This window comes from Cuculus canorus, chromosome 8, assembly GCF_017976375.1.
Source record: "Cuculus canorus isolate bCucCan1 chromosome 8, bCucCan1.pri, whole genome shotgun sequence".
In the NCBI taxonomy this organism is placed as follows: domain Eukaryota; kingdom Metazoa; phylum Chordata; class Aves; order Cuculiformes; family Cuculidae; genus Cuculus; species Cuculus canorus.
The window spans coordinates 17,632,782-17,658,747 of record NC_071408.1 but is presented as its reverse complement, the minus strand read 5'-3'; the positions used below and the strand labels follow the sequence as shown (position 1 = coordinate 17,658,747).

At 44.5% G+C, this 25,966-nt stretch overlaps 2 protein-coding genes across 11 annotated transcripts in view; one reads left to right on the top strand and one right to left on the bottom strand.

Annotated features, from left to right (window-relative positions):
* The window catches only part of IL12RB2 (interleukin 12 receptor subunit beta 2), a 29,822-nt gene extending 22,954 nt beyond the window's left edge, over positions 1 to 6,868 (top strand). For all 7 annotated transcript variants that reach the window (XM_054073400.1, XM_054073395.1, XM_054073396.1 and 4 more), the window contains one exon: positions 52 to 6,868. In XM_054073400.1, coding sequence (XP_053929375.1) covers positions 52 to 558 — 507 coding nt within the window. In that variant the 3' untranslated portion in view covers positions 559 to 6,868. The remainder of the gene's footprint in view (positions 1 to 51) is intronic.
* SERBP1 (SERPINE1 mRNA binding protein 1) lies at positions 5,252 to 24,628 on the bottom strand. 4 transcript variants are annotated; one of them, XM_054073408.1, is made up of 10 exons: positions 24,145 to 24,628; positions 21,295 to 21,457; positions 20,219 to 20,356; positions 20,001 to 20,096; positions 19,352 to 19,426; positions 15,708 to 15,885; positions 12,496 to 12,543; positions 9,897 to 10,070; positions 9,328 to 9,366; positions 5,252 to 8,218 (listed from the first exon to the last, which is right to left on the bottom strand). In XM_054073408.1, exons 1-10 carry the CDS (start codon positions 24,515 to 24,517, stop codon positions 8,162 to 8,164), a joined length of 1,341 nt encoding a protein of 446 aa, XP_053929383.1. In that variant the 5' UTR covers positions 24,518 to 24,628; the 3' UTR covers positions 5,252 to 8,161. The 4 variants fall into 4 exon arrangements, with proteins under 4 accessions (XP_053929383.1, XP_053929384.1, XP_053929385.1 ...); XM_054073409.1 differs by having other exon boundaries at positions 20,001 to 20,072; positions 24,145 to 24,627; XM_054073410.1 differs by lacking the exon at positions 12,496 to 12,543 and having other exon boundaries at positions 24,145 to 24,624.
* Positions 24,629 to 25,966: the final 1,338 nt, after the last annotated feature.

The following is a 25,966-nucleotide window of genomic DNA, read 5'->3' as shown; positions in this document are numbered from 1 at the left end:
GCTATCATTCACCTCATTAATTACCACTGCATGGCACGTACCCCTCCGCAGGCTGAGCTGAACTCGCCCTCCAGCCTCTTCCCGTACAGTGCCAGCAGCCTTGAAGAGCCCGAAACAATACAAGTAGAAGAAGTCCTCGTGAAGCCCAATCCCACAGCCTTCCAGGACAAGCTCCTCTCTGGCAGCGTTGGCAGCAAGGGGAACAGCGAGTGGCTGCTGGAGAGCAGTTCAGGGCAGGAGGAGCCGGAGTATCGGCTGCTGCCCAGCGCAACAGATGGGGAGGTTCAGCAGCAGCAGCCGCCGCCTCCCGGGCTTTACAAGAGGATTGTGGTGGAGGAGACTGAGCACACACAGACTGTTTCTGAATACATTGCCAACCCCATCACTGACACGACTGCTGCGTACCCACCCCTGGCTACAGGCACTACTGAAGACCACTCTGAACTCAAGTGCAATCCACTCTCCATCTTCCCAACAACCTTTTTGACACCCAAACTTTCCTATGAAGGGAGTCTTACTTTGGATACTGTGAAAATATGCAGCTCCTTCCCAAGGTAGGCAGTCAGGGTGATGTAATCCTGGCCCAATTTTTTTGCACTTTACTGAAATATCTGAGCGTGTTTTGGTACAGCCAGTCCAGTAACTTGCACTGACACCTTGGAGTGATAAAAACCCAAATCACAAACCATTCCAGCACCGCAAGTCACACTTCATCATACAACATAGCAGCTCCTCACCCACCCAGCACCTTCAGGTGGAATTAAAGACAGATCAGGAACGCCAGGGCTGCCTGACCCATCTTCAGGAGAGGTGAATTAACTACTCAGATGCCTTCACTCAGCCTGAGCTGCCCCTGTCCCACCACCTGATCATGAATGGCTAATCCTGGCTTGGTCCTTGGTCCACCACAGAAATCAGAGCTGTGCTATCATTTCAACCATCGCCGGCTCAGAGAGTGAGGAGTTCTGCCAGGGCCAGAACCCAGCATCCCAGCCTCAGCAGGAACACAGCTGCAGCCCTTGCTCCTCCCAGCTGTGCACTGAGTAGCAACACAGCATGGGAACATCTGTATCCACTAGTCCTGAACTTAATGCCCAACACACATTCCCCATGGCAGCCCCAGTTTTGGATGAAGTCACTTTATCCCCTGTGACACTGGTGCTACAGCAGATGTGGGCACTGAAGGACACGGCTGCAGCAGGGCTGGTGGCTGAGCCACAGCCACCCGGCCTCCACAGCTCAGTTCTAGAAAGGAGAAATCCTCACCAGAAATAAAAGCAAGTAACCCTTGTGCACAGTAAGTCAAATGGAATGGTGAGAATTTAAATCATTTATTTTGAAGAATTACTCTAACTACAAGCTTGAAGTATGTGTTACACATGTAATGACTCTGTTAACTAATGTGCGTATATGTGTGTGTATATATATGTATATAAATACAGTGTTGGAAACCTTGAATTTGTTTCCTGTTGTTTCCTTTGCTCAAGCGCTGCACTGTAGCTACACACAGAATCAAGTGTTTTTTAAAAATAAAGCTGAAGCGCTGCTGCTAGAGATGAGGTAGTCCAGACCTGAACTTACCTGGAGTATCCTCCTCCTACCCAGGATCCTGTGGCTGCTCTCCATCCACAGCCAGCTACTCAAGCTGTTTAGTGGCACAAATCAGCAAAGGAACCCTCCTGTGACACCACCATCTCAAAGCACGGATAGTCCTTACCCAGCTCAGTGGGGGAATGGCTCTCAGCAGCCCTGCAAACATCATCTTCCATAGCAGCGGCAGATGGACTGGCACCGTGAGGCTGGTACCTCACGGTCACAGCTCTGTGTTAGGGAGATCTCCATGGGCTTTTCCCCCCTAGCTTTTATTCCGGATGTGGCTGGTTTACCCTCTACAGGAGGTCCGTACACTCCTGCGTTGCAGAACAAGTCTGGCAGTTGATCACTTGGCACACACTGCTTTCTGAGCTGGTGCCAGACGGGCTGGGCTGTTCGCATTCTCTGGTTTGCCAAGGTCCGCACCTCCTCCGGCACGGCGAGCACACCTCTGCAATACACAGGAGTATATGAAAATAGTCCACGGACGTTACTATTCAGCTTTTTTTAGGAATGCGAAATTCAAATCCTGGCACTGGCTCTCTGCGGTCAGCTTTCAGTGACATCTCTCTGCACTTCCCACAATGCCCAGAGCATTTCCTTTTGATGAGCACAAGTGATTCCAAGTACCCCTGCTATTCTCATGCCTTAGCTTTCCAGTCTTCTGAAAGTTGAAAATATAACACGATCAGCAATGACTCGGCTGTTGTTAGCCCACAGCCACACATATTCTCAGGAAGCAGATGTGCCCTGGTAAAGTCAGTGCAGCCTAAGCAGCCCACAGGATTCAGCACACCTCTCGCTGCCACCTCCCATCAGCCACCTGCAAGTTCCCAACAACCCCACCAAGATGTGTTCTGTAGCTGGAGCCTGCAGTCAATGCTGGGGGTTCAACAGCGTGTTGTCTCCTAAAAGCCATTCCTTGCAATAAGGAACCAAGGGAGAGACTTGGAGACCACTGCTACCTAAGAAACTCCTTTCCCAAAGCAGAGGGAAAGGTACTGCAGGGCAACACGCAGGAGAAGCAGCACTCCAGGTAACAGCTTTGCCTGCTCTCACACTGTGCACTTGAGGAGTCCTCTGCAGCACAAAGACTGCTTTGCAAGATGGATGTTCCCACCGCGGTGCTGGGTGCACACCGCAGCCATTCCACCACCCTGGCACAGGGACCCACAGTACCTGCACCCATCCCTCAGCTCACCTGCGTGGGACGCTGCCCATGACCTCTCCCAGACAGGCCAAGGGATCCTTCTCATGCCATGGCTGCAGCAAAGCTTATTCCTCCTGCAAGGCAGCTCAGCAGTCACTGAAGGATGAGAATACTTACCCTCACTGCTCAGCCGCTGGGCACAAGCTCACCAGTCACAGCAGAAGCTGGGCACCGGCGAAAAATGATTCCAAGATGTGCCAGTGAACACACAACACAGCCTCTCATCGAGAGCTGTATGTATCCATTAAGACACTGCACACAGCCTGCCCCACCACAGTATCAATGCAAGCAACGTTCACTCCTGCCCACTTTCAACAGGGCTGTTAACGCCAGCAGTTTTGGTCCACAGGCTCCCCATGAAATCACATGCAAGGAGGCTTTGCAGCAGCTCTCCGATGCAACTCTCCTCACGTAGTTACCAGAAATCTAGTTTTCAGTTGTATTTTGAGACAGTATTTCAACACTGGGACTTGTTTGCATCCTCACTGCCACCTCCAAACAGGCTCAGAACCTCCATGCTCAAGGTCACAGCTCGGGCATGGATGTGCTAAAACAGGACAGCAAGGGAAGATGCAGTTCCACACGAAAGCAGCTTTAACAGCAGTCCACTGGTGCATGAAAAAACACCAGAGTACCAATGGTCATCTTCTCCCGCTCTGCCTCCCTCCTGCCCCACACTGCTGCCCACCAAGTGCCATGTAACACCACAGAGCTATAGAACACTTTCTTAGGAAGAAGGACAGAAACAAGTTTTTACCTTGTCCTTTATGACACAACGGAAATCCTGCAGTTTGTCAAGTACAAAGCCCAAACGTGACTGGGCATGCACCAACTCAAACTCAAGAACTGAACAACTGCAGTAAACCAAATCCTGCACCTGGATTCACCTTCATTCTGCCTAGGAAGGAATGCACGAGGAAAATAATTCTCACTCACCTCTTGGTGTTATGATGACCTTTGTGGCAATGCCTCATGGGTGAAGGCCAAACAGCTCAAGCAGACTTATCAGTGACTATGGGAAAGATCACGCCCTTAGGCAGTGAACCAACAAAACTGCAGCAGCCCGGGCTCATCTGAAGCTGCCCACAAGCACCAGCCTCGACCCAGGTCCCCTCCTCTCCCGCAGTCCAGCTAGCGAGCCAATAGGTTTACTACTCTCTGCCAGTGACACAATCATTGTACAGACACCCAGACAGTCACCCAGGTGACAGCCACCAGCTCACCGACTCAAGTTTATTTTCTTATTTTTGAGTTGCAAACATTGCTGAAATATGGAAAAAAACACCAGAAGCTCCTACTTGCCTTCTCTCTCTTAGGGAATGGAAGTGACAGCATGCTGTAACCTCTCTGTCAGAAACGGCTGACCAGGGGGCAGTTCTGCATATCCTCCAACTCAAGCCAAAGCCCTGCAGCCCTGCCAGCTTTAGCCCTGGGGAGAAGCCACCAGCGGGCTCTGGCCACATCCCAGCAAAACAGGGCAGACACTGCTGCTTCACTGCTAGGAACAAATCCAGTGCTGCTTTCTCAGTGAGAATTATGTCCTCCTCTTGCACTGCCTTTTTGCATTGCTGTCAAGTATTTCACCTGCAAAAACAACATACGTAAGGGAGACAAAAAAGCTACACTCAGACCAGCCTCTGGCAAGGCAGGGAAGCACTGTTCCCACTCCTGCATGAGGCCACTCACACTACCAGCTATACAGAAAGCACACAATTGTTTGTTGTTTTGCAAAGTACCGGCTCCATGATTGCACTTTGAGCCTAGCAGCTGGTTTCAAGGTTTGGTCTCCAGCCTGAGGCACAGCCATGTGTCGTCTTCAGGCTGGCTTGGTGTCCCTCAAAGGCAAACATTTCATGCAGATATCCAAGACAAAGCCCCATTTTCATCCTCTCTATACCCAATCCGGCAACCATCCCGCAAGCAGAATCTGGCTGGGTATTAGATAAACCACTACCTCAAGTCAGCTGCCAACGACCAAATTAGACACCCAATACCAAGGAAAGGTGTTTTTATAAAAAGGCAACCCCCCCATGCCGTTCTGTCAGTCATCTATTTCTGCATATTGACTTTCAGCATACGGACAACAGAACACTAGAGCACATTTTGTCCTTGCTCTTCAAGTCTCTAGATAAACCCCCACACGGAGCTTCCTATAAAGACTTACTCCAACAATGAGCACCACTAGTAGGACAATGACCAAACTTTCGTAACTCCTCCCTGGAAATCTCCCAGTTAAGGACGAATGAATCATTTTCCCCACAGCTGGGTTACATCCCCCCAGCAAGAACATTACTTTTAGCCTTTCCAGAGTGCAAGAGGGGGCGTGTTGACTGCTGTCCTGGAACACAGTACTTGCTCCAACACAGACCCAGACGGGCTAGGAGGCCGTTACCTGGTGAAGACATACCAGAACAGGAACACACAATGGAGATAACAAGGACCTTGTAATTAGGAAAGAAGCAGGTTAGCAAATGCTGCAAGCATCAGCTTTAGGCATATGTCCTGCATTTATTAAAACAAGAGGCGTGGCTATGCAAACCAATCTCCATGGGCACAGAGCCATTACAGGTCAGAGTGGTCTCAACTCCTTCAACTGCAAATACCATGTATTCACGCTGACTTTTGATGTTCCAGAATAATTTATGTTGGCTAACACTCGCATTTATTAAACAGTCTTGTTTCCTCTCAGTATCAGTGGCATTCAGTCTGTAAGATGAACTTTCATGCTCAAACCTTGCCATCACGACATTCAAAAGCCAATTTGCACCACATGCTTCTCTCTGTTTCTAACTTTTTCAAATTGTTCAGACTTTAAAAGGTCTAGTCCTCTGGATTTGGCGTGACAGCAAAAGTAGCAAGCAAGAGGACAGAAAAATGTTACTAAAAAGCAAGCTCATTAATTGTAAATAAGCTACTTGGAGGGAGATGTTTTCCCAAGGCAAAGTCCACTGCTGGCAATGGAAACGCCTGGGCACCATTGCCAAACTGGACCTCTTGGGGCTGAGCCTAGACAAGACACTATCTAAGTGGTTTTACCTCCATCTGTTTTCATGACATTTTTAAAAGAGCATGAAAATAAACCTTTATTTCAGTTAACACCCACCAATATTAAAGATAAATGTTCACAGTTTTAGTTCTTGACACAAATGGACTGAAAGAGGCAAATTTACATCTATCAGAACAGCAGATGGATCAATTTTAAGTACAAGCTGTCTTGAAAATTGTATGTGACATGTCGTTTGGGACACTGCTCTATACTCTAAAGCAGGAGAAGGGAAAGCTTCTGGCAAAGTCTAGCTAGCAGGGCCTCAAACGACTGACAGGCTGACCCAGAAGACATCTGGGAAAAAAAGTGAGCGGCAACTGGAAGAGCAAACACAACATTTGGGCAAGAGGAGCAGGTTTACATTACAGAGAAAGCTTTTCTGCAAGTGTATTTCTGCATATCAAGGTATTCACTTAATTGTATTATCTGAAGCGTCCCTAACACTGGAACTGCAACACATTCTACCAAACCACAAAGAGAGAGGGAAGAAGAACAACTCCATGCCAGACCTCCAACAGCTGCCACACTGAGCACCTCTGTAGGATTTGCTCAGCATCAGGAGAAAGGAACCAAGAGATTTCACCATCCACTGTTTGAAAACTTGCCTCCTTCTCACAGCCTGGTACTTCAAACCACAGGCAAGTGCACTAAAAAGTCTAATCCAATGATATTAACAGTGGTTTACAAACAAAACTTTTGTAGAAAATATTTAAGATAAAGCAAGCCAACTCAACACCACAGTTAAGGAATTTGATTTCATATTCAAAGGTCTCCAATACTTTTTGACTGTCCTGTACAGCTTTTAAAAAAATAGGGCGTTACCTTTTGTTTTCTATCTACCTAGTTAAGAAACTACAAATATGTTCTAAGCTGTCCAAAGTGTAAAACATTAAATAAAACGAGAATCCTGTTTCTAGTCTTCTAACAAATGCTGCAGATAAAAACCCTAAGAAACCCTCTTTATTAGTCATCCTCTCATCTCCTTTTGTGTACTGAAGTGGTAATGTTCCTGTTCAAAGGGATCAAATTAAACCCACGGCAAATTTCTGTGGGGGTAGAAAGGGTTTCTTACAATCGCACTCTGAAAAACATTCATTTGTCAGCTAGCAATCAGATCTCAAACACTGCACAAACCCAAAATAAAACTGTGATGGAGAGGTTCAGCACTGGGGTTTGGTTGTATCGCACAGACACTGTGACATCCCCTAAGCCACAACTCCCTCCTGCTGGACCCAGCCAAGACCTCGTTCCCCTGCAGAAGACCTGCTGCTGTCAGAGCATTGCTGTGAGTACATCAGGCGCTGATGTTTTCATGTCAGACTGCAGCTCAATTCCACCTCCCAGCCACATCCCAGGCAGACTGTGCAGAGCAACAGCTACTGCCTTCCCCACCTCACAGCTCCAACAACAGGAAAGGCTACTCCCAGCTGCAGAGTACCCTCATAAAAAACCCTAAGTAATTTAAAAACTCTTTTTTTGCCAACAAAGCATCTTGTTCCATTGAAGGGAGGAGGAGGGAATGAAGGGTAAAAAGGGAGGACTGAAAAGCGTAATACATTAATTTAAAAAAACTGCTTAGACCAATTATCCACACATCATTGCTGGATCGATACACAGGTATTTAACCATAAACCAATGTGCTTTGAATCTTTTTCAAGTATCTGGTATCAATTTTGTATAACAAGTTGTGTAAACAAACTACCAAACACAGATGAAAAATGACACTTTTTCCAAGTCTGAAATTAAGAATTAATACTAAAGTCCTCCCGGAGCTGGTATCCCACACAGCACTAACAGTCTGCCAAATTAAAACTTCACATATTCCCAAAGACTGTGGGCTGATAAAAATCTGCTAAACAGGAATTAAGAAAACAGAAATAGTGTGCAATAATTAAAACCCAGTTTGTAGTTTGGGAAAAACGTCTAGAATTCTGAATTTAAAAAAAACACAAATGAAGTGAAAGCTTTTAACTGGTACACACTGTTCACACCTATATTTCAAGTTTGGAAACGCATATTTTCAAGCAGCAATACAAAAAAGTATCCATGAAGAATGCATAATCTCTGAAAAAATTATGAAAACATCCCTGCTACCATTACATTTCTAAATACAAAACTGACTACCATATTGTTGCTTCTGTGTAGCGAGAGAAGTTCATTTTCAAAACAGATAAAATTCAGTCTTTAGGTGTGAATGGTATGAATGACAGTCTCTTTTTTTTTTTATATTTCTTAGTTGTTTAGGATCCTTAAGCATGCAAGCCTCGGAGAGGAAGGCCCGACGAGGGCAGGGTTGGCTTATGACATCCAGTTTAGGACAGAGCTGGGAAAGCCTCTGGGTCATCTACATCAGGAGCAGAAGCACTTGACTGAAAGAGAAATATCAGAAAGTTATTAGCTTCAGCAGCATCAAGCCCTATGGTTTCTAATTCCTCACGCATTATCAAGTCTTTCCATTTGCCAGGCAAATGCGGCTCACCACAGAACTGAAAGCTGGGCAGCACGATGTGTCAGCATCCCTCAGCTGCAGGCACAGGCTGCTGCTAGTGCCTGGGGACAAGGTTACACCTCTGTCCCTCTGCAGACAGACTGGGGAGCCCTTGCACGGGGCCGGGCAGGCAGGAAGACTCCCTGCACTCCAGGCAAACCCAGGGGGGAAATCTTCCCTTTTTAAAAACTACATCAACCTGAATCCTATTCAACAGGGAAATACCAGGTTTCAGAGAGGTACAGTGAGCTATCTAGTACCAGACAAATTACTATAAGAGCAACTTTTCCTCACCATAAGCCACATTTTATTCCAAGGACTAGAACATCTCCTATATCACTTCTTAAATCAAAGCTATCTGAAGAGGTATTATAACCAAACAGACTGGTTTTGCACAATTATTGCACAATGTTACTAGTACATCTCTTTTTCCACCCTTAAAGGGATTCCTGCATGTGGACTTACGCTCTTCTACTAGCACATAACCATTAATTCTCAGAGTGAAAGGACTGAAGTGTTACAGAAAAGAGCTGTCTGCAGCACAAATTTAGTTTCACGTTTTAATTTTTCCCCAGTCAAAAACTCGATAAAAAGAATTTTTGTGCCAACTTAGCCCCAGAAATTTGTACACTAACCAAGACTCTCCTCAGTGCTTCAAAGAGTTTTTTAAAAGGCTCTGTACCACATCTAAAACACAGCGCTATGATGAAATGCAGAAATTATGTATTTTAGAATACTCTTCGCTTTGTCCACGAGGGATGAGAAAGAGAAGAGTAGGATACATTTAAACTAATAAAAGTTGTATCAACACATATGGGCAAAACTAACACCCTGCAGAAGCTATCAATTCACAAACTAGTTGTTAAAAAGTAGTGGCAGGGTCTGAAGCCACAGTTGCCTATTAAATGAAACTGCAGGAGGGGAGTTATGGTCCCTGCAACAGGAGGGCCTCGGCCACAGGTAACTTAAACATCAGCAGAGATCACCAACCTGGTTAGGCGTGTGGATCACATCAAACTCCTTAACCAACTGGAAAAAATAAACAAAGTCAACATAAAATAAACTGCAGAAAAGTTAACTACTTTACAACAGCATTCTTGAAGAAGCAAGATGTATTAATGAAACAACTTGGAGCAGAACATCACCATGTAATTTCAATTAAATGTAGATATGCTGTCCTGACTGTGTCTGAATATAACTACTTTAGCACTTGTGGTTCTGCTCTGGCAAAAACACAGCACTCAGATTTGCCCATACCAAAGCATCGGGATTTTGGGTTTCAATACAGCCTTCAAAGATGGACCTCTTTTTAATTCAATCTACTCCCCATCCTCTCTTGTATTTAATAAAGCCACCACTAAAACAGTCATCCTCTTGTCTTAACAGCAACCTAGTTTAAAATAAACTTGTAAGAACTGACACTTCACTTGGTTTTAAAATGTGATGTTTGTTTTCAGAGCAACTCCCCAAGAAATAAGTCACCTAAAACTATCTGTACAAAAGTCCCTAATAACAAATGAAACTTCAACTCCTTTCAGATCAAAACTGGAGCCACTCACCTTGTCAGTTCTGCCTCCACGGCTGGCCCTGCCACCACGCCCTCGTCCTCCTCGTCCCCCTCTGCCACCACGTCCGGGGCGGCCAAGGTCTCCAAAGTTGATCTCCAGCTGGGACGTAATATCATTTGCTGGCTTGCGGAAGTGATGATCCATTACAGAGTCCTCAGCATGAGCCTGAAATGAATGTTTTTCTCCATGAGTAAGAAAAAACAAAGAAACTTTTTTCCTCTGCAGTTGTGCTCTTTCGACTACAGCACCTGTGTTCACCTCCAAATGCACTCCCGACCAATTACCTTGATTGATTCAACTTAAAAGACAGTGCAGGAATTGTTAGGAATCAAGTTACACCACTTGTGCAGACAACAAAACCACACCAAGATAATCAAACGAGCGTTTTTTGCATTTCCAAGATAATTCAGGGAAGCTTTGGAGTTCCTTCAGAGGAACATATTTAGGCTTATCCGAGACCAAACTATCACCAAACAGCACAGAACCCCATTTTCTAGCATTTCTCTTCTCAGGATACAAAGTGAGATGAAATCTTCAGGTTCTATCAATTAATTTCATTCTTTTTAAATACTTACTTGTAACCCATCCTTATTTTGCTCAATGAGTACTCTACACTTTCGCATTTGCTTAACCCTGTATAAATATTTAAAACAAGGGAGATGGTAAGAATCCCTTACAGGTTTGTATTAGCCACAACAAACAAACCAGGAATAATCAGTTCAAACAAAACCAAAAAAGAAATAAGGAGAACCAGTCTTTATCAATTACACAAAAAACCAGGACGGTCCCGCCTTTGCCAAGAGAAAACACTGCCTTATAGCTGGGTTTCTCCCCAGTGAGAAATCTGAGCCTGAAGGAGCAAGGCATGCACAGAACAGTTACGTCTAACACCATAAAAGCTCCTATTCAGCACATCTGAAGATTTTAAATTAATATACACCAAACAAAAAACCCAAGTGTTTTTAAATTAATTATTTTCCTATTCTATACCAATAGTTATTGCATGTGGTCAGTCAGGTTTTGGCATCTATGATACCCAAAACGTAAAACTGACCACATGGAAGCAGAACAAGAGCTTGTCTAGTCCAGCACTGCCTCTCACAAGGCCCAGTCACCACGTTTTGGGAACATGACAACACACAATGCTTTCTTTCCCTATAAGCCCTTAACTTCAGTACAGCAATTCCCATTTGCTTGTTTTCTGCCATGTGCAAGCATAAGCCTTCTAACTACATACAACTTTTCTCATAGTATAATTTCACAATACTGATTTTCAACAGCAACATATTGTGCAATTCAGACTCATACCCTTTAATTACCATTTGTGGATCCTTTGTAAGGCACCCAGTGGATATAGAGAGGTCCGCAGCCAAAAGATTGAAAGTGTGATGTACAGAGCCATACACGATCCCCTCCCCCATCAGTCTCATTATCCCCCACCATATCTGGCTGTATATTTGGCCTCCACAATGCTCTGCAGTGGAAGGCACCACAATTTCATTAGGCACGATAAATAACATCCCTCCATGCTGCTGTATTCCAAATGTTTCACTGTGATTTATTCCATATAGCAACTGGTCCCCACCCCATTCCTGATTTTACAGGTTTGAACTGTACACCCTTCCCTCAGAGACCTCTTTTCCAAACTTGGGAAGCTAGCCTAAGTGATATCTTTCAGAGGAGTCCTTCCACACCTCAGTCTGACACAGCACTACTCAAATGCAAGTACACAGATAGTTTGTAAACCAGCATACAAACCCCTTTGTTATGGTTTATTCCTTTCTCACTACTTAATATTTTACCTACAGCTTTGATCACTGCAGATTATGTTTTGAACCTACTGGCCATTGTATGACATTCTCTTTCCAAGAGGCAGTATCAGTGGCTTTGCACTATAATTCAGTGCATTTCCTTCACTACTCTGTTAGTGCTTAAAAAAGAAACTCTACAATCTACCAAAACCACTGTATTTTCACAACTTAACTTTGGTTGAACCACTAAACCCAAACAGCAAATTCTGTATGTAACCCAACAAATTCTCTACCCAAAACAAAAAAACTAATTTAAGATACCAGTAACAGACTTGGCATATTCTCCTCGCCCTCTTCTATCATTTAGGTGATGAAAGACAGACATAGACACATTGTACAAACTGCTTTTTCTGTATCATCTTAGGAAGCATTTCATTAACATATATTGGCAACTCTCAGTCACGCCCTGATCTAATAACCAATAGCTTGTTGAAGGCACTTAGGGGTCTTGGAGATGGCTGTCAAAAATCAAGAACGACTGACAAAAAGGTGGGCAAAGCCGACAGCAAGATACGGAAAAGCAGCAACAGCAAAAAATTAAAGATTCATGATAGAAGCACTTATCATAAGGTCTGTATTCAGCTCTATTAGAAGCAAGGGTAGTAATTATGATGGGTCCTACATGGTGTATAGTTAGACAACAGGTATGGACAGAAGAGCTTCATAATGTATCTGCTTGTATCCTCTATTTTTGTGACTCCTCAATATCCAGATCTTCATTTCCGAAGGGGCTCATATCAAAACACAGGTATTACCAGTTAGATATAAAGGATCAGTACCTCATTTGACTCCAGCAGACTCCCCTGCATTTCTGTCATCGCCTTTGTCTGATGAAAGTTGCGTGTCCACACCAAAGTGACAAAAGGAACAAAAGGAGAAAACAAAAGGAAGAAATGAGACTCAACTACATACAGAAGCAACAGGTAGTAAAGTCACACGAACTTGGCAGGTAAAGATGTCGCTGAGCACATGAAGCAGCAAAAAGGATGAGTGACAGCAGTGCAAGCATCCAAAAAGACTAAAGGATGGACTACACCACAGGTGTGGGACAAGAGAAATCTCAGAATGATACCAGAAAAGTTTAACACAAGCTGCTGGGAACTCCAGTCAAGACCACACGTGCAGGCTGAACTCTAGCACCTCAATGCATCAGGCACGCTGCCCATAGAACCAGACAGATAAGAAGGTGCGATGTTGAAAATAACTGTTAATGAAAAAAAGTTTCCGCAAAGCCTTGATTCAAGAGTCGCTCCTCCAAATTTTGAGAAGATGAACTGTTATCTTCCAAAACATATTTCTCAGTCTCCCGCTGTAACGTCCTCTAGGGAAGCGATTAGATTAGCAAGGAAGTATGAAGGCCCAGGGAAGAGACAACACAGCAGATGCAGAGAAGGAACTGATCTACTACTGTAACGGTCTTTGCAGAAGACAAGCACCAAACTTTCTGCACAAATGTTAAGATCTCTCCACAATAACTCCTTCCCATGTCTGTTCAGCTGCACCAGCAGAACTTAAGACTCAAGCAACCAAATCAGCCTGTGGAGAAGGAAAAAGAGAGGATCTCTTATGTTATGGCATAACCCAGTCTCCTGGAAACAATCTCATCAGACTAGGGCTGCCAGTACACTTGGATTTTGTATTAAACCAAGAAGCATCCAAGACAGAATTGAAAATTTATTTTATATGAAGTATTGCTTTCTAGTTATTGCATAAAAAAAGTAAGAAAAGACCTCAGATGGCATCAAGTATTTCACTCCCAGTGGAAAGCACACAAGAACAGGGACAGCTCTTTAAGATTAAGGCAGATGAACAGCACCAGAGCCTCATACTCCCTTTTCCCAGATTCCTAGGACATTTCCCCAGTAGTTCTCAAGCTACAGGAATGAGGGTGTTCATCTCAACACTTTAATCCAGATTTCTGAGAAGACCTACTGGAACATATTATGATTTCTCAGCCAAAAGAGTACAGAAGATCTGGAGCTGAAACCTAGAATCTACCTATAAACTAAGTCACTTCCACACATCAACTCCTTTCGTATCAATAAGGATCACAGAAACTGTACATCAGCCTTAATTTCCTAAGTATGTCAAAGACAAACAGAAAAAGAACAGCAGGTGATTGGTAGGTTTTGATCATAATTTCTAAATGTTCCACCTTCTAAATCTGTTCAAAGGAGCTGCAGCAAAGGCTCTCCCAATGTGTGCACTATATAGCCTTTTGGCTACAACACTGAGCAAAAAAAAAAAAAAACCAAAACCAACATGCTGCTTCCCAAGGGATCAGTGAACAATGAATTAATGAAACGGGGAGATATCTGCAGGAGATATAAGAAAACCAGGCAAGAAAGCGTCTAGTTTTAAAGGCAGTTTTGTTAACATCTCACTTCTGTGCTTATAGAGCAAGAAGGTGTTAACTCATTATGTCACAGTGCTAAAAACATTGACTCATTTTTTTGAAGAGCAGTTAACAGAATATGCCCCTCCAACATAACATCTACTAATTATGTCAATTCCTCCATGAAGGCAATATGATTATTCTCATTAGTTTTGTTTGAGTTTTTCCAAGTTAACTACCAAAGTGTTTTTTCAAATGGAAAATAAAGTCTGGAGCTTTCTAGCTTCTAAATCACTGAAGAGTACCCCATCTTTGTGTACTATCACATGCAGATATGTTTAAAAAGACTGCAGCTGACTAAATGTCAAATAAATCTGCTTTGGGGAGACTGGGGCTGGGGGAGATTTGGAAGACTAAAGTTTAGCAAACCCTGGTAAAATACAGAAATATTTATGTTTCAACACTTAATAAACTGCAACATTAACTCCATTTCCCTTTTCTACACAAGCCAGAGAGAGCAGTATTTAACTAACACTTCAAACATTGACCAGCTTAGGTAAACAAAAAGATAGGCAGGTCATTTAAAGAGCTGAACTATCTTATACAGCAAGAAAACAAAATAGCATGACGGGGTCAAAACCTCATCAAGTTCAATGAGATTAGGAATGAAGATTTCATTTGAAAGTACTGAGCAGTGCCTCCCCATCTGTATTATGTCTCCAACATACAAGAAAACACTGACAAAGTGTGAAAAAGCATAACACATCAGAAGACCAAACAGCACATTACATACTATCTAGTGACTTCAAAGGGAGTCAGAACCATCTGGTATACAAAGTTGCAGGCCACCCATCCACAGTGGCCTACTTAAGATATTACAGAGTGTTAAAAGCAAAGATTACTGCAGCTCTGCTATCAGAAAACAGAGCTCTCAGCACTTCCCTCCCTTCTGAAGTAAAAGAGTATGTCTCTCCTCACCACTCTCACTATCTCAGAACAGAATAACTAAAATCTTGCAGTGACCGAGTATGCTTAAGAAACTACAACTTTAAAATAATTCCACAACAACTACATCGAATATCACTGAACCATACAAATGTATTTCACCTGGCTTCTAAGAAGCACCAAGGACACTTGTCTAAATCATTACAAACCAAGAATTTACTTGTTACAAACTTCAGACTTACAGTTCAGGTATTAAGGGGTCTGAGGCATGGTCAGTATTTCTTCAATCTTGCATTGTGTTTAGCAAGCACTATGAATCTGTGTACTGTGTGGCACTAACAGAGTTGCTAACTAACATAAGCTTTCTTCAAAAACAAAAAAATTTGATATTGACAAACCTTTTCTAAGATACTCACTAAGACACAGTCCTGACAGATACCTGCCCAGATGCGACAATCCAGTATTATCCCTAGATTATAACACAGTATGCACCAACCTAAGGGTACAGATCAAGTGCTAAGACTAACCACAGTGAGAGTGGCTCCTTATGCTCCCGCTTAACTTCAGTTTCATTAAGAGAAATGTTTCCACTTCAGAAACTCCTGAGATGCTGACCTGTAGCCAAAGAACAGTGCTTCCACTGCAAGAAGTGCAGATCAACAGAAAAACCTGCACAATCTGGATACAGGCAAATACTGAAAATCACTTTACCTCCTCACTCTTTGACTTGTGAAGAACGAATCCTTTTTTCCATTGCCCGTCAGCACCCTCATTTGGTTTACGGATGTTGAACTCAACTTTTGCACGATCCTTACTTTGAATAGCTTTCCACTCATCCAGGGTCATTTCCTTAGGACCTTCCTCCTTAACTTCTTCAACCTCATTCTCCCTGTAGTAAATTCATAAATATTATGGTCATGACTTTGAAACCACATTTTAAATTCAACAAATTCAAAATCAGTTGTTAATCAGCACCAGATTATAGAAGTTTGTCAGCTGCTTAGCAGTTAAGAGGTGCTTGAAAACCCCTTGTTTCCACTACTCAGAAAACACACATGAAACTCATCTGTAGCCACAGTGCCAACAAAAATCACAGCCAGGCACCTTTAAGAAACTCAATGGTGAACACAGCAAAGCGAAACATTAAAATTAATACTGACCCAAGTCTATCCGTTCTCCACATTAATGACAATTCTATTCACAAATATGTAAGCCTAACTTCTGCAGCAGACATGTTTGGAACTTCTCCCCTTCTCAAGATACCTCTCTTCCAAAGGTTCAAGTTAAGGCAGAGAGAGCACTTGTTCTTACCACAGTTTTCAAGCTTTTTTTTTTTTTTAATTAAAAAAATAGAATTGAATCAGCTTTGGATAATCTGCTTCCTCTATTGAACCAAAGACAATTATTCATTTCCATTTACTTTCAGCTAACTTGAAAAAACAACAGCACACAAGTTAAGTTACTTGGTGTGATACATCACCTCAACGTAAACCTTTGGTGCTCTACTTTCTGACAAAAGTCTATTTTTAAATAAAACACACAACCACCATGCTCAATAACAGATCACATTCAAACCATACAGGCAGTCAACCCTCATCTTGTTATTCTGCAGTGTGTTCATGCAACTAAACTTCTGATATACAGAAAAAAAAGTGCCATGTATGTGCAGCAAAAAGATCACAAAAGCTTTAAACTAAAAGATAAAGTCTTCATTTTGTAGCCATTAATTCTGACATAATAATGCAGAGGTATTACATCAAAATTATTTTTTATTCTGTAGGACAGAACATGGTATATTGAAAAGTACCGTTTTGTTCAAGTCAAAGATACTACCCCTTGGCATCCTACACATTTTACTGCAGTAAAACGATCCTACATTCTGCTGAGAAACAGGTTAGAGACCCACATCAAACTAGCCAACTTGGAGACTAACCCTGCAAAGATGCATTTCTGTAGACATAACGGATGGATTACAACAGATGTGTTATGCTTGAAACTGGGAACAGTTCATATTTTCTACAAATTTGAAGAACAAAACCCATACCAATAGCCTGCTGAGTTTGCAGGTAAGTTACCTGCACACAGACAGGTCAGTATCTGGTCAAGTACCAGGACACTGCAACCAGGAAACACTACAGACACAGCAAGTTTAATATATCCAGATTCCAATACATATAGAATCATAGTATGTTTGGGTTAGAAGGGACCTTAAAGATCACCTAGTTCCAATCCTTCTGCCATGGGCAGGGACACCTCACACTGGATCAGGTCACTCAAAGCCTCATCCAACCCAGCCCTGAACACCTCCAGGGATGGGGCAGCCACAACTTCTCTGGACAACCTGTTCCACTGCCTCACCACTTTCACAGTAAAAAATTTCTTCCTCATATCTAATCTAAATCGCCCCTCTTTCAGCTTAAAACCATTACCCCTTGTTCTATTCCTGCATTTCCTGATAAAAGTCCCTCCCCAGATTTCTTGTAGGTCCGCTTTACTGGAAGGCTGCTCTAAGGTGTCCCTAGATCCTTCTCTTCTCCAGGCTAAACAAGCCCAACTCTCTCAGCATGTCTGTACATGAGGTGCTCCAGCCCCCTGACCATTCTTGTGGCCTCCTCTGGACTCACTCCAATAGATCCATGTCCCTCCTAGGCTGAGGACTCCAGAATCGAAGACAATAACTCTTTTAAGGACTGGCTAGCTTGCATTTAAATCCAGTTGGAGGCTGGTCACAAGTGACATTCTCCAGGGTTCAGTGCTGGGTCCAGTTCTGTCCAATATCTTTATCAATGACCTGCATGAAGGAGTGTACCCTTACAAGGTCACGGATGGCACTAAGGTGAGTGGAAGTGTTGATATGCTTATGGGGAGGAAGGCTCTACAGAGGCATCTGAACAGGCTGGATCGATGGACTGAGACCAGTTGATATGCTTGAGGGGAGGAAGGCTCTACAGAGGGATCTGAACAGGCTGGATCGACGGTCTGAGACCAGTGGAATGAGGCTCAACAAAGCCAAGTGTCAGGTCCTGTACTTAGGACACAACAACCCCAGGCTACAGTCTTGGGGAGGAGTGGCTGGAAAGCTGCCTGGCAGAGAACGACTTGGGGGTGTTGGTTGACAGCAGCTGAACATGAGCCAGCAGTGTGCCCAGCTGGCCAAGAAGGCCAATGGCATCTTGGCCTGAATCAGAAACTGTGGCCAGCAGGACCAGGGAAGCAATTGTGCCCCTGGACTTGGCACTGGTGAGGCTGCACCTTGAATCCTGTGCTCAGTTTTGGGCCCTCAGTACAAGAAGGACACTGAGGTCCTGGAGTGTGTCCAGACAAAGGCAACAAAGCTGGTGAAGGGGCTGGAGAATTAAGAAGCGGCTGAGGGAACTGGGATTGCTTAGCCTGGAGAAGAGGAAGCTGAGGGGAGACCTTATCACTGTCTACAACTACAAAGGAGGCTGTAGTGAGGCAGGTGTTGGGCCCTTCTCCCAAGTAATAAGACAAGAAGGAATGGCCTCAGGTTGCCCTAGGGGAAGTTCAGATTAGATAGGAAGAAAAACTTCTTCACTGAAAGGGCTACCAGGCACTGGAACAGGCTGCCCAGGGAGATGGTTGAGGTATATCATCCCTGGTGGTATTTAAAAGACAGGTAGATGAGGTGCTCAGGTATATGGTTTATAGTGTACAAGTACAGCTGGACTTGGAGCTCAAAGATGTTTTCCAACTGAACAACTCTATGATTCTATACCGCTTATTCTGCTTCTCCAGCTACTTCACAATTCATCCATCTAGTCACTGGTTTCTTCTGCAAGTGTTCAAGTGAAATGAGAACCAATCAGATTAACAAATTTGAAACCTGCCAGCATACACAGTAGCTAGAGAATAAAGGAGATAGAACATTTCTTCTGCAGGCTAGTCACAAAGGTCAACAGCTGCTTTGAAACACTAAGTTTAAAAAACATTGCCTTCCACTGGCAGAAGGTTTTGTCCCATGTGTTTGGTGGTTACACCCAGCTATGAGCTTTTGAATTTGGTACTTAGAAGCTGCAATCTCGAGACTCTAAGCGTATTAGAACTGATTATTAATAACTAAATCTGATTATTAATAACTAAATCTGATTATTAATAACTAAATCTGAAAGTGACCTAAGAGCCTGCATAACACTAATGAAGTGTTTCCAAGGCAACAATTTGTAGATGTGCAGCTTTTAAAGAGGCAGTCTTTCAGCAGCATTGAGAATAATTTCATACCTACCACAGAAAATATAACCCGAGTTTGGCAACAGCAGGAGTAAATATCAGAGGTTACGTGCAAAGCAATACTACCTTTGAAACAATCAAAGAACATCAAGAGGGGTGGTACTCACTTATTTTCAGAATCAGCAGGCGGATGTTCCTCTCCCTCCGGCGTTTCCTCAGTTACAGCTGACTGATCCAATTCACTGTAATTACAGAATGTTTGGAGTGTTGTTTTTAAAAGTTCATTCCTATTTAAAGCTGCATAAGATTAATGACTAAGTTCTATAGCAGATTTACACAATCCACTCTTCTTCAAAACAAACTATTTCATTAAGGATTGGTGCTCTCTGCCTTTGAATTCTACGCCTTCCTCCCTCCTAAGGGCTCTCCAAAACATTTACTAGTTCCCATTCTGAAAGCCTCACGCTCTACCTTGAGACACAAAATGGATTTGGGTATTAAAAATACTGTTTTCAAAGTAATAACTGTAAAAAAGCATGCTTAATCTGATCAAAATCAAATTTTTAGTAAAAGAAATGTTCAAATGCAGCACAAGACACACCCTCCAAATTCTGCTTTTAACAGTGAAGTCATCTTTTACATTACAAGAAGTTGCTTATGATCCAAATTCTTCAAAGGCTACTTTAATGGCATAGCCAAAACTAGCAAAATCAAAGGCAAAAGAAGGCAGATAAATCTTTACATTCTGCAATCTGTAAGAGCTAGGATTTGTTAAGATTATGCTAACAGACTTCTGACCAATTAAAGGTTACTAACGTTAGCTCGTCTTTGACGGTTCCCCAGTTGTGTGATCCACTGCCACCACGCTTGTCCTCATGCTTCAGGCCGCTGAAATGTGAATGTGAAACAGAACTAACAAAACTGAGTTAAGATTATAGTGTCCAGATACAGGAAGTCAAAAGCAAATTCTGAAATGTGTATTTATTGTAAAGAATAGCAACCCCCCCCCACTATAGAACAAGTTAAAGACTTACGATCTATCGCTGCCACTATGCCTGTCAAATTCACGTTTGCCACGGGAGTCAAACCCATCTCCTCTGCCCATTCCACGTCCACGCCCACGTCCTCTTCCAAGTCCACCACGTCCACGCATAGGTCGGTCAATAATGGGTCTAGCATGGAACAGCCATACTTGAGTATTTCATGTCCAAACGTTTACAGCATGATTTTTAAGGTTTTCCTTTTCTCTTCTGAGAATTTTGCTCACTTTTCCTTTGATAATTTCAGTTTGTAACTGTGCTAAGGCTACACTTTTGTTGTCAAACTACTGCACTGATAAAACCCTCACATATAACACCTGCATTTTAGAACTGTGGAAATAAACGCTCAGAAGGATTACTGTTCATTTGCATCTTCTGGCACTAAATCCCAAAACTTAGTGTTTGTGTTGTCTATGTAACTAGTCAATATTACCATTTCAATGTAGCTCATGTTCATCCCAGTTTTAAAATGATTTTAACTTTGGCTACTACAGCTTCAATATTTGAACACTACTTTAGAACACTTGCATTCTGGATCCCTCATGATACTCCAGATGCTTTAAAACTTGGCTTGACATAAGACAGCTTTCACCATTTCCAGATCTGAAGTCACTGCAGCCAAGGTATAAACACCTACATTGACAAACTATTATTGGCTTGACATCAACTGTATGGATTTAAGCGACAGCCGTAAGAGCAAGCAAATCTCATCCTGCAAACAACTACACTTGAGCTCTCCTCCTGATCTATCTGCTACAGATTTACAGAGATATGGTGGATATCTTAATGATTTAAACTGTATTTTCAGTTCAACCAATGGATCTGACCATGTTGTAACAGATCACCCCCAGTCTAAAACTTATGAGTCGAGTTTGTAGACAAAACTGTGGAAAAGGAGAAAAAGGTGTTATAGTCTGCAAGACACATGCTCTTCTTGCGACTGAAAAACATAATTAAATCAATTTTTATTCAGCTGCCTTTTAAAAAAAATATATTAGTAGCAGAAGACAGGGTAGTCCCTTCCTATGAAAGCTAGGAAAGTTCTTTGTTACGCAAGACAAAATTCTTACTTGTCAACAGAAAACTCTCCTCCTTCACCCTTCTCATCAGCAGGTTTATCAAAGCGGCGCTCACGAGGAGGTCGTCTCTCTGGTCTCCTGTCAATAGGCTTGCCTTCACCCTGCTGTTGCTGCTGCTGCTGCTGATCAGGCCTCCTGCCAATACGTCTTATCCCTGAAACATCAGGCAAAACACATCAATGGAACGTGGAGCTGCTCCTGGACAGATACTGACTAACACCGTAAAAAAAATATTGAAGGTAAGCTAAAATTTATTTTTTTTAATTTTAGCCTTGTCACTAGATAATCTGAGAAACTCTATAAAAAAGTTACTGTAGCTCTTTCAGCTCTTCTCATTCACATTTTTACACAGCATTTCAATCAAATTGTGTTTTGTACAAGCATACACTCTCACAATACTGTAGGAAACAAAACCTGTCAAAGCACACAATACATTAGAAATCCTTGTAAAATGATAGGGTCAACTTTCAAAGAAGGATCAAGGAAAGCAAGGTGTTTGGTTTTTTTCCTCTCCAAAAGCTGCCTTTCATTTTGATGCACACCAAAACAAAGTCAGCATCACCACACTGGCCCAAGGGACAGCCACTCCGCTTCACTCTCCTGCATTCTCCTTGGGAGGATTCCTGGCCACAAGCAGGCAGCCCAGCAGTCTAGGGGACTGGGTACGTTCATCCACACCGACCCTCGCAGGCCAAGCCAAGCTCCCTGACAAAAGCTCACCTGGATATGCACTCAAGTGTCCCTGATCTGTCCAGCCTTCTTCCCTCTCTCTCTCTACACCTTTGCCTTCTGAAAGTTTTTTCAAATAATCACTCCCAGTGGGCACTAGCCTCTTCACTGAGGCATCTGAAGGATCTTAAATACAGGGGGTTTTCCACTCATCTGAAAGGCCCACTTACTCTCCTTCAGAAGGATCCAAATACATTACTCCTTTGTTATACTATTTTCTTGCCAAAATGCGTAGACAGAAACCACCAAGCAGAACACGGAGGCTGGCTTAAGAATTGTGAACCATGTTTTAAATTAAGAGCTGCCAATTTTTAAACTGTTTTAAAGAAAAAAGTCCTTGCCTAACAAGCAATGTCACATTTGGGTGGGGCTAAGAAGTTACAGTTCTAATGATATCCAAGCTAACACACCCAAATGAACAACGTCTTCCTTACCTTACAAGCTGTACTTATCATGAAGTTTGCATGACATACATTGCTTGCTCAGTAATCCTCACTCCCTGAGGAAATACAGGGGTTAAACTTGCTAATGCTCACTTGGAAAAGGACTCTCAAACTAAGGACATAATTTCCTTTTAAGATGTAAAGCTCAGCAAGGAAAGTGACTGAGCCAGTGTCACACAGGAGGTATGCTGCAGAACTGGAATGAATACTCCATATCTTTACAATTTCGAGTTCAACCCCCTGTGCTGAGAAAAACCTGGTTCCTGGGGAAGCTGAACCAAAAATACAAGCTATTTCTCTTTCTTAGTACCACAATGCTTTGAACTGGTAATTCGCCAGCCAAACAATCTGCACCTTCGCAGAGTAGTGCAATACTTTTAAACTGCAATACACCCACAAACGATACAAGCCCCGTCAATACCACGGCATTCAACACCTTTGTAAGTGTCAGAACTACTGTCCAATCCCAAAACCAGATGTTTTCCGACTGGAAGGTGACTTTCTTTACTACAGTGCTCCATACACACCGCTACAAAAGCAGGCCCAACTTTCTCTGTTTCAATCCCATAGTAAGCCACAAAATGCTATTTTCATAGTCAAGTAGTGCTTGTTCTTGAAACTGCATGTGAAAAGTGGGAGGGACGTAAACACGGACTGACAGCCCTACCAAACCCCTTCACCTCCTCTCGTGATGGCCAGAGACACTGCCCATGCTTCAGGTTCACATCACTCGGGGTAACGCCATGATTCTGTAGCTGACTAATATTTCCAGAGGACGGTGGCTTAGAACATTGCCACCCGGGACAAATTAGTACATTCCTCACCAGGAAAAAAACTAAGGCGAGGATACGGTAACACAGTCCCTAACTTCTGCTGCTCACAAGGCGTTTCCAATAACACGTGGGAGGACCACTTTCTAAAATAACCAGTACATTAAAACTTCTTCTTTCTTAAAAAGCATAAAAAGTGGTCAGGAATCATTTTGTAACATACACGGCAGCGAGCGCTGAAGCACTGAGATGCTTTCATGTAGCATCGTGCTCTTCTAAAAACTCTGCTTCGAGTTAAGTTGCAGGTAACGAGTTATTGCCCCACCCACTCACCTGCTGTCACCACACTTCGATGCATTTCGAGGATCCCAATTTAATCAGAGTTCTGCCCAATTTGAGATGCGCCGAAGCGTGTGCGCAGTACAACTGCCTGCCACAGGACAACGTGCGCGCAACATCTACCCCTCTTCAGGCAGAGCGGCGTCCTACTAATTACATATCCATTTTATAATATTTACACTTTGATTTCTTTTTCTTTCCAACAAAGTTTCTCGTTTGAGATTTCTTAGGCGTTTAGAGAAACACGTCTGGGAATACACACAACTAATTATTAAATATAAACATCGCTTCTGCCAGCGCTGTTCCCTGGGAAATGGCCCGAGCGGATCGCCAGGAGCCCAGGGACCGCCAGCCCCCTCCGCCTCCCTCCCCGAAGGCAGATGAAGCTCAGGCCGCGCCGCTAGGCCGGCCGCTTCCCCGCTCCGCGCCGCTTCGGGCCCCACGTGGAGCGGGGCCACCGCAGCCCCGGCCCGGCCCGGCCCCGCCCGGCCCCCCCCCGCGCCGCGCTTTCCCGCCGCCTCCTTTGTGCGCGGGGCCCGGCTCCCCCGCCCTCAGCTCACCCTCCTTCCGCAGCGGCACGCCGGGCTGCCCGCTGCCCTCCTCCCGGCGGTCGCTCCCGGCGGAGGCGGCGAAGGGCGGCAGCGGGTTCTTGCGCTCCTTCTGGGACTCCCTGCGTAGCTGCTTGGCCGCGCTGCCGGGGCCGCCGCCCGCGCCCGCCTGGCCCGGGCCGCCGCCGCCCGCCCCGCCCGAGGAGCTGTTCTGGGCGCCCGCCGGGCCGCCGCGGGCCCCGCCGCCCCCCTGGCCCCCGCCGCTCTCTTTCCTCCGGGTCTCGGCCGCCCGCAGCACCTCGAAGGGGTCGGACTCGTCATCAAAGAGCTGGTCGAAGCGGTTGGTGACGACGCAGCCGAAGCCCTCCTGCAGGTGTCCGGGCATGATGGGCCCCCGTCGGCGGGATCCTGCTCCGATGCTGCCGGGGCCCCCCGCGCCCTGCTGGCTGCCGCACAAGATGGCCGGCCGCGAGGAGAGCCCGCTTCTCTTCCGGCGCCGGGCACATCCGGGCACCTCACCCCGCGCGGGGCACCACGGGACACGCAGGCCGCCCTCTCCCGACGCAGCGCGACGCCTCGCGACGAACTACAAGTCCCGGCGTGCCCCGCGCCGCACGCGCGGGGGAGGGGGAAGGGGGCGGGGCTTCCTTCGGCGCCATCGTCGCCGCGTGGGCCCAGCGGCCCCGGGGTCGCTTACCGGGGGCCCCGAGGGCTTCTGTTCCCTAACCAATCGCCTTACCATGCTGCGCACCGCTATGTGGGGAGCTCGTGTAAGGGTTAGAGAAGGCAGACTGGCTTGCTGCAGCACTCACGGGGGTTAATTAGCTCTGAAGGCACTTGCAGAGCCCGCTGGATGACAGCCTGCTCGGTCCCAAACACGCTGCCTCTTGCAGGGGTGGGTGACGCCTCACTCTGACCTTGTTGCCCCATAAAAATCCGTCTAAAAAGCTTTGAAGAATATGGAATACACAGACACGTGCTGGGGGTGAATGGAACTACTGAATGCCTCACTCTGCCCTTCTTGTTGCCTTATAAAAATAGATCTGAATGAAGAGTATGGAATCACAGGTATTGGGGTTTTCCCAGCCTGGGCCTTGGTGCGCGGCTGTGGGACAGCCACATGTGAGACAGCACTGCACTCAGATGCCACAGCGTTTGTCCTCTGCGATGGTGGTCGCTGGACCCGCTGTGGGATCCGGGGCAGGTGGGGAGAAGCAGCCTCCTGGTTGTATGTTGAGGGTGAGAAAGGTGATAGTCCCATGGTGTGTGGTTTGAAAGTAAAACCATTCTTACGTGGTGGTGAAGATCATTGTGCTCAGAGTGCTCTGTGTAAGGAAGCTGGGCAAGTGCAAGCATGGGTCCTGTCAAGAGATGGAGTTAACTCAGGGACACGTTCCTCTGCTGAGGACACAGAGCAGTTTTGTATTCAAGACCTGTGAATCTGACGCTTCTCACTAAGCATTTAATTGCATTTTAAAGCATGACACTGGGATAAATGTGTGTCACTGAAGGCAACTTCAGTAACAGAAATTTAAGACTATACTGCTATAGTATACTACAGCTGCTATAACCAACTGAAATAACTGTTTCAAAACCTTGCAGATTTACCTTGATCTTAGATGTATAATAAAATGTCTGTCTTCGTCCATTAACATTTATACTTATCTAATTAGCAGATATACATGATTAGAAGACAATATCAAGCAAATAAATATGGTGGTGAGTGGTAAATATTTGCAGTATTGGGTAGTATTTACAGCTCTGTTTATAGCCAGCTGGAATTGTGTCAAGAGATTAAAACACATTTAACTGGCACAGATCTGGCACGTCCTTC

Bases quoted from the DNA above. Each gene is read 5' to 3' on its own strand.
- SERBP1 (XM_054073408.1), bottom strand. From the start codon at position 24,517: ATGCCCGGACACCTGCAGGAGGGCTTCGGCTGCGTCGTCACCAACCGC. The intron at 15,886-19,351 runs GTGAGTACCACC...AATTTACTACAG, and splicing joins CCTGCTGATTCTGAAAATAA to GGAGAATGAGGTTGAAGAAG. The intron at 8,219-9,327 runs GTTGGTGATCTC...TTTCTCTTTCAG, and splicing joins TGATCCACACGCCTAACCAG to TCAAGTGCTTCTGCTCCTGA.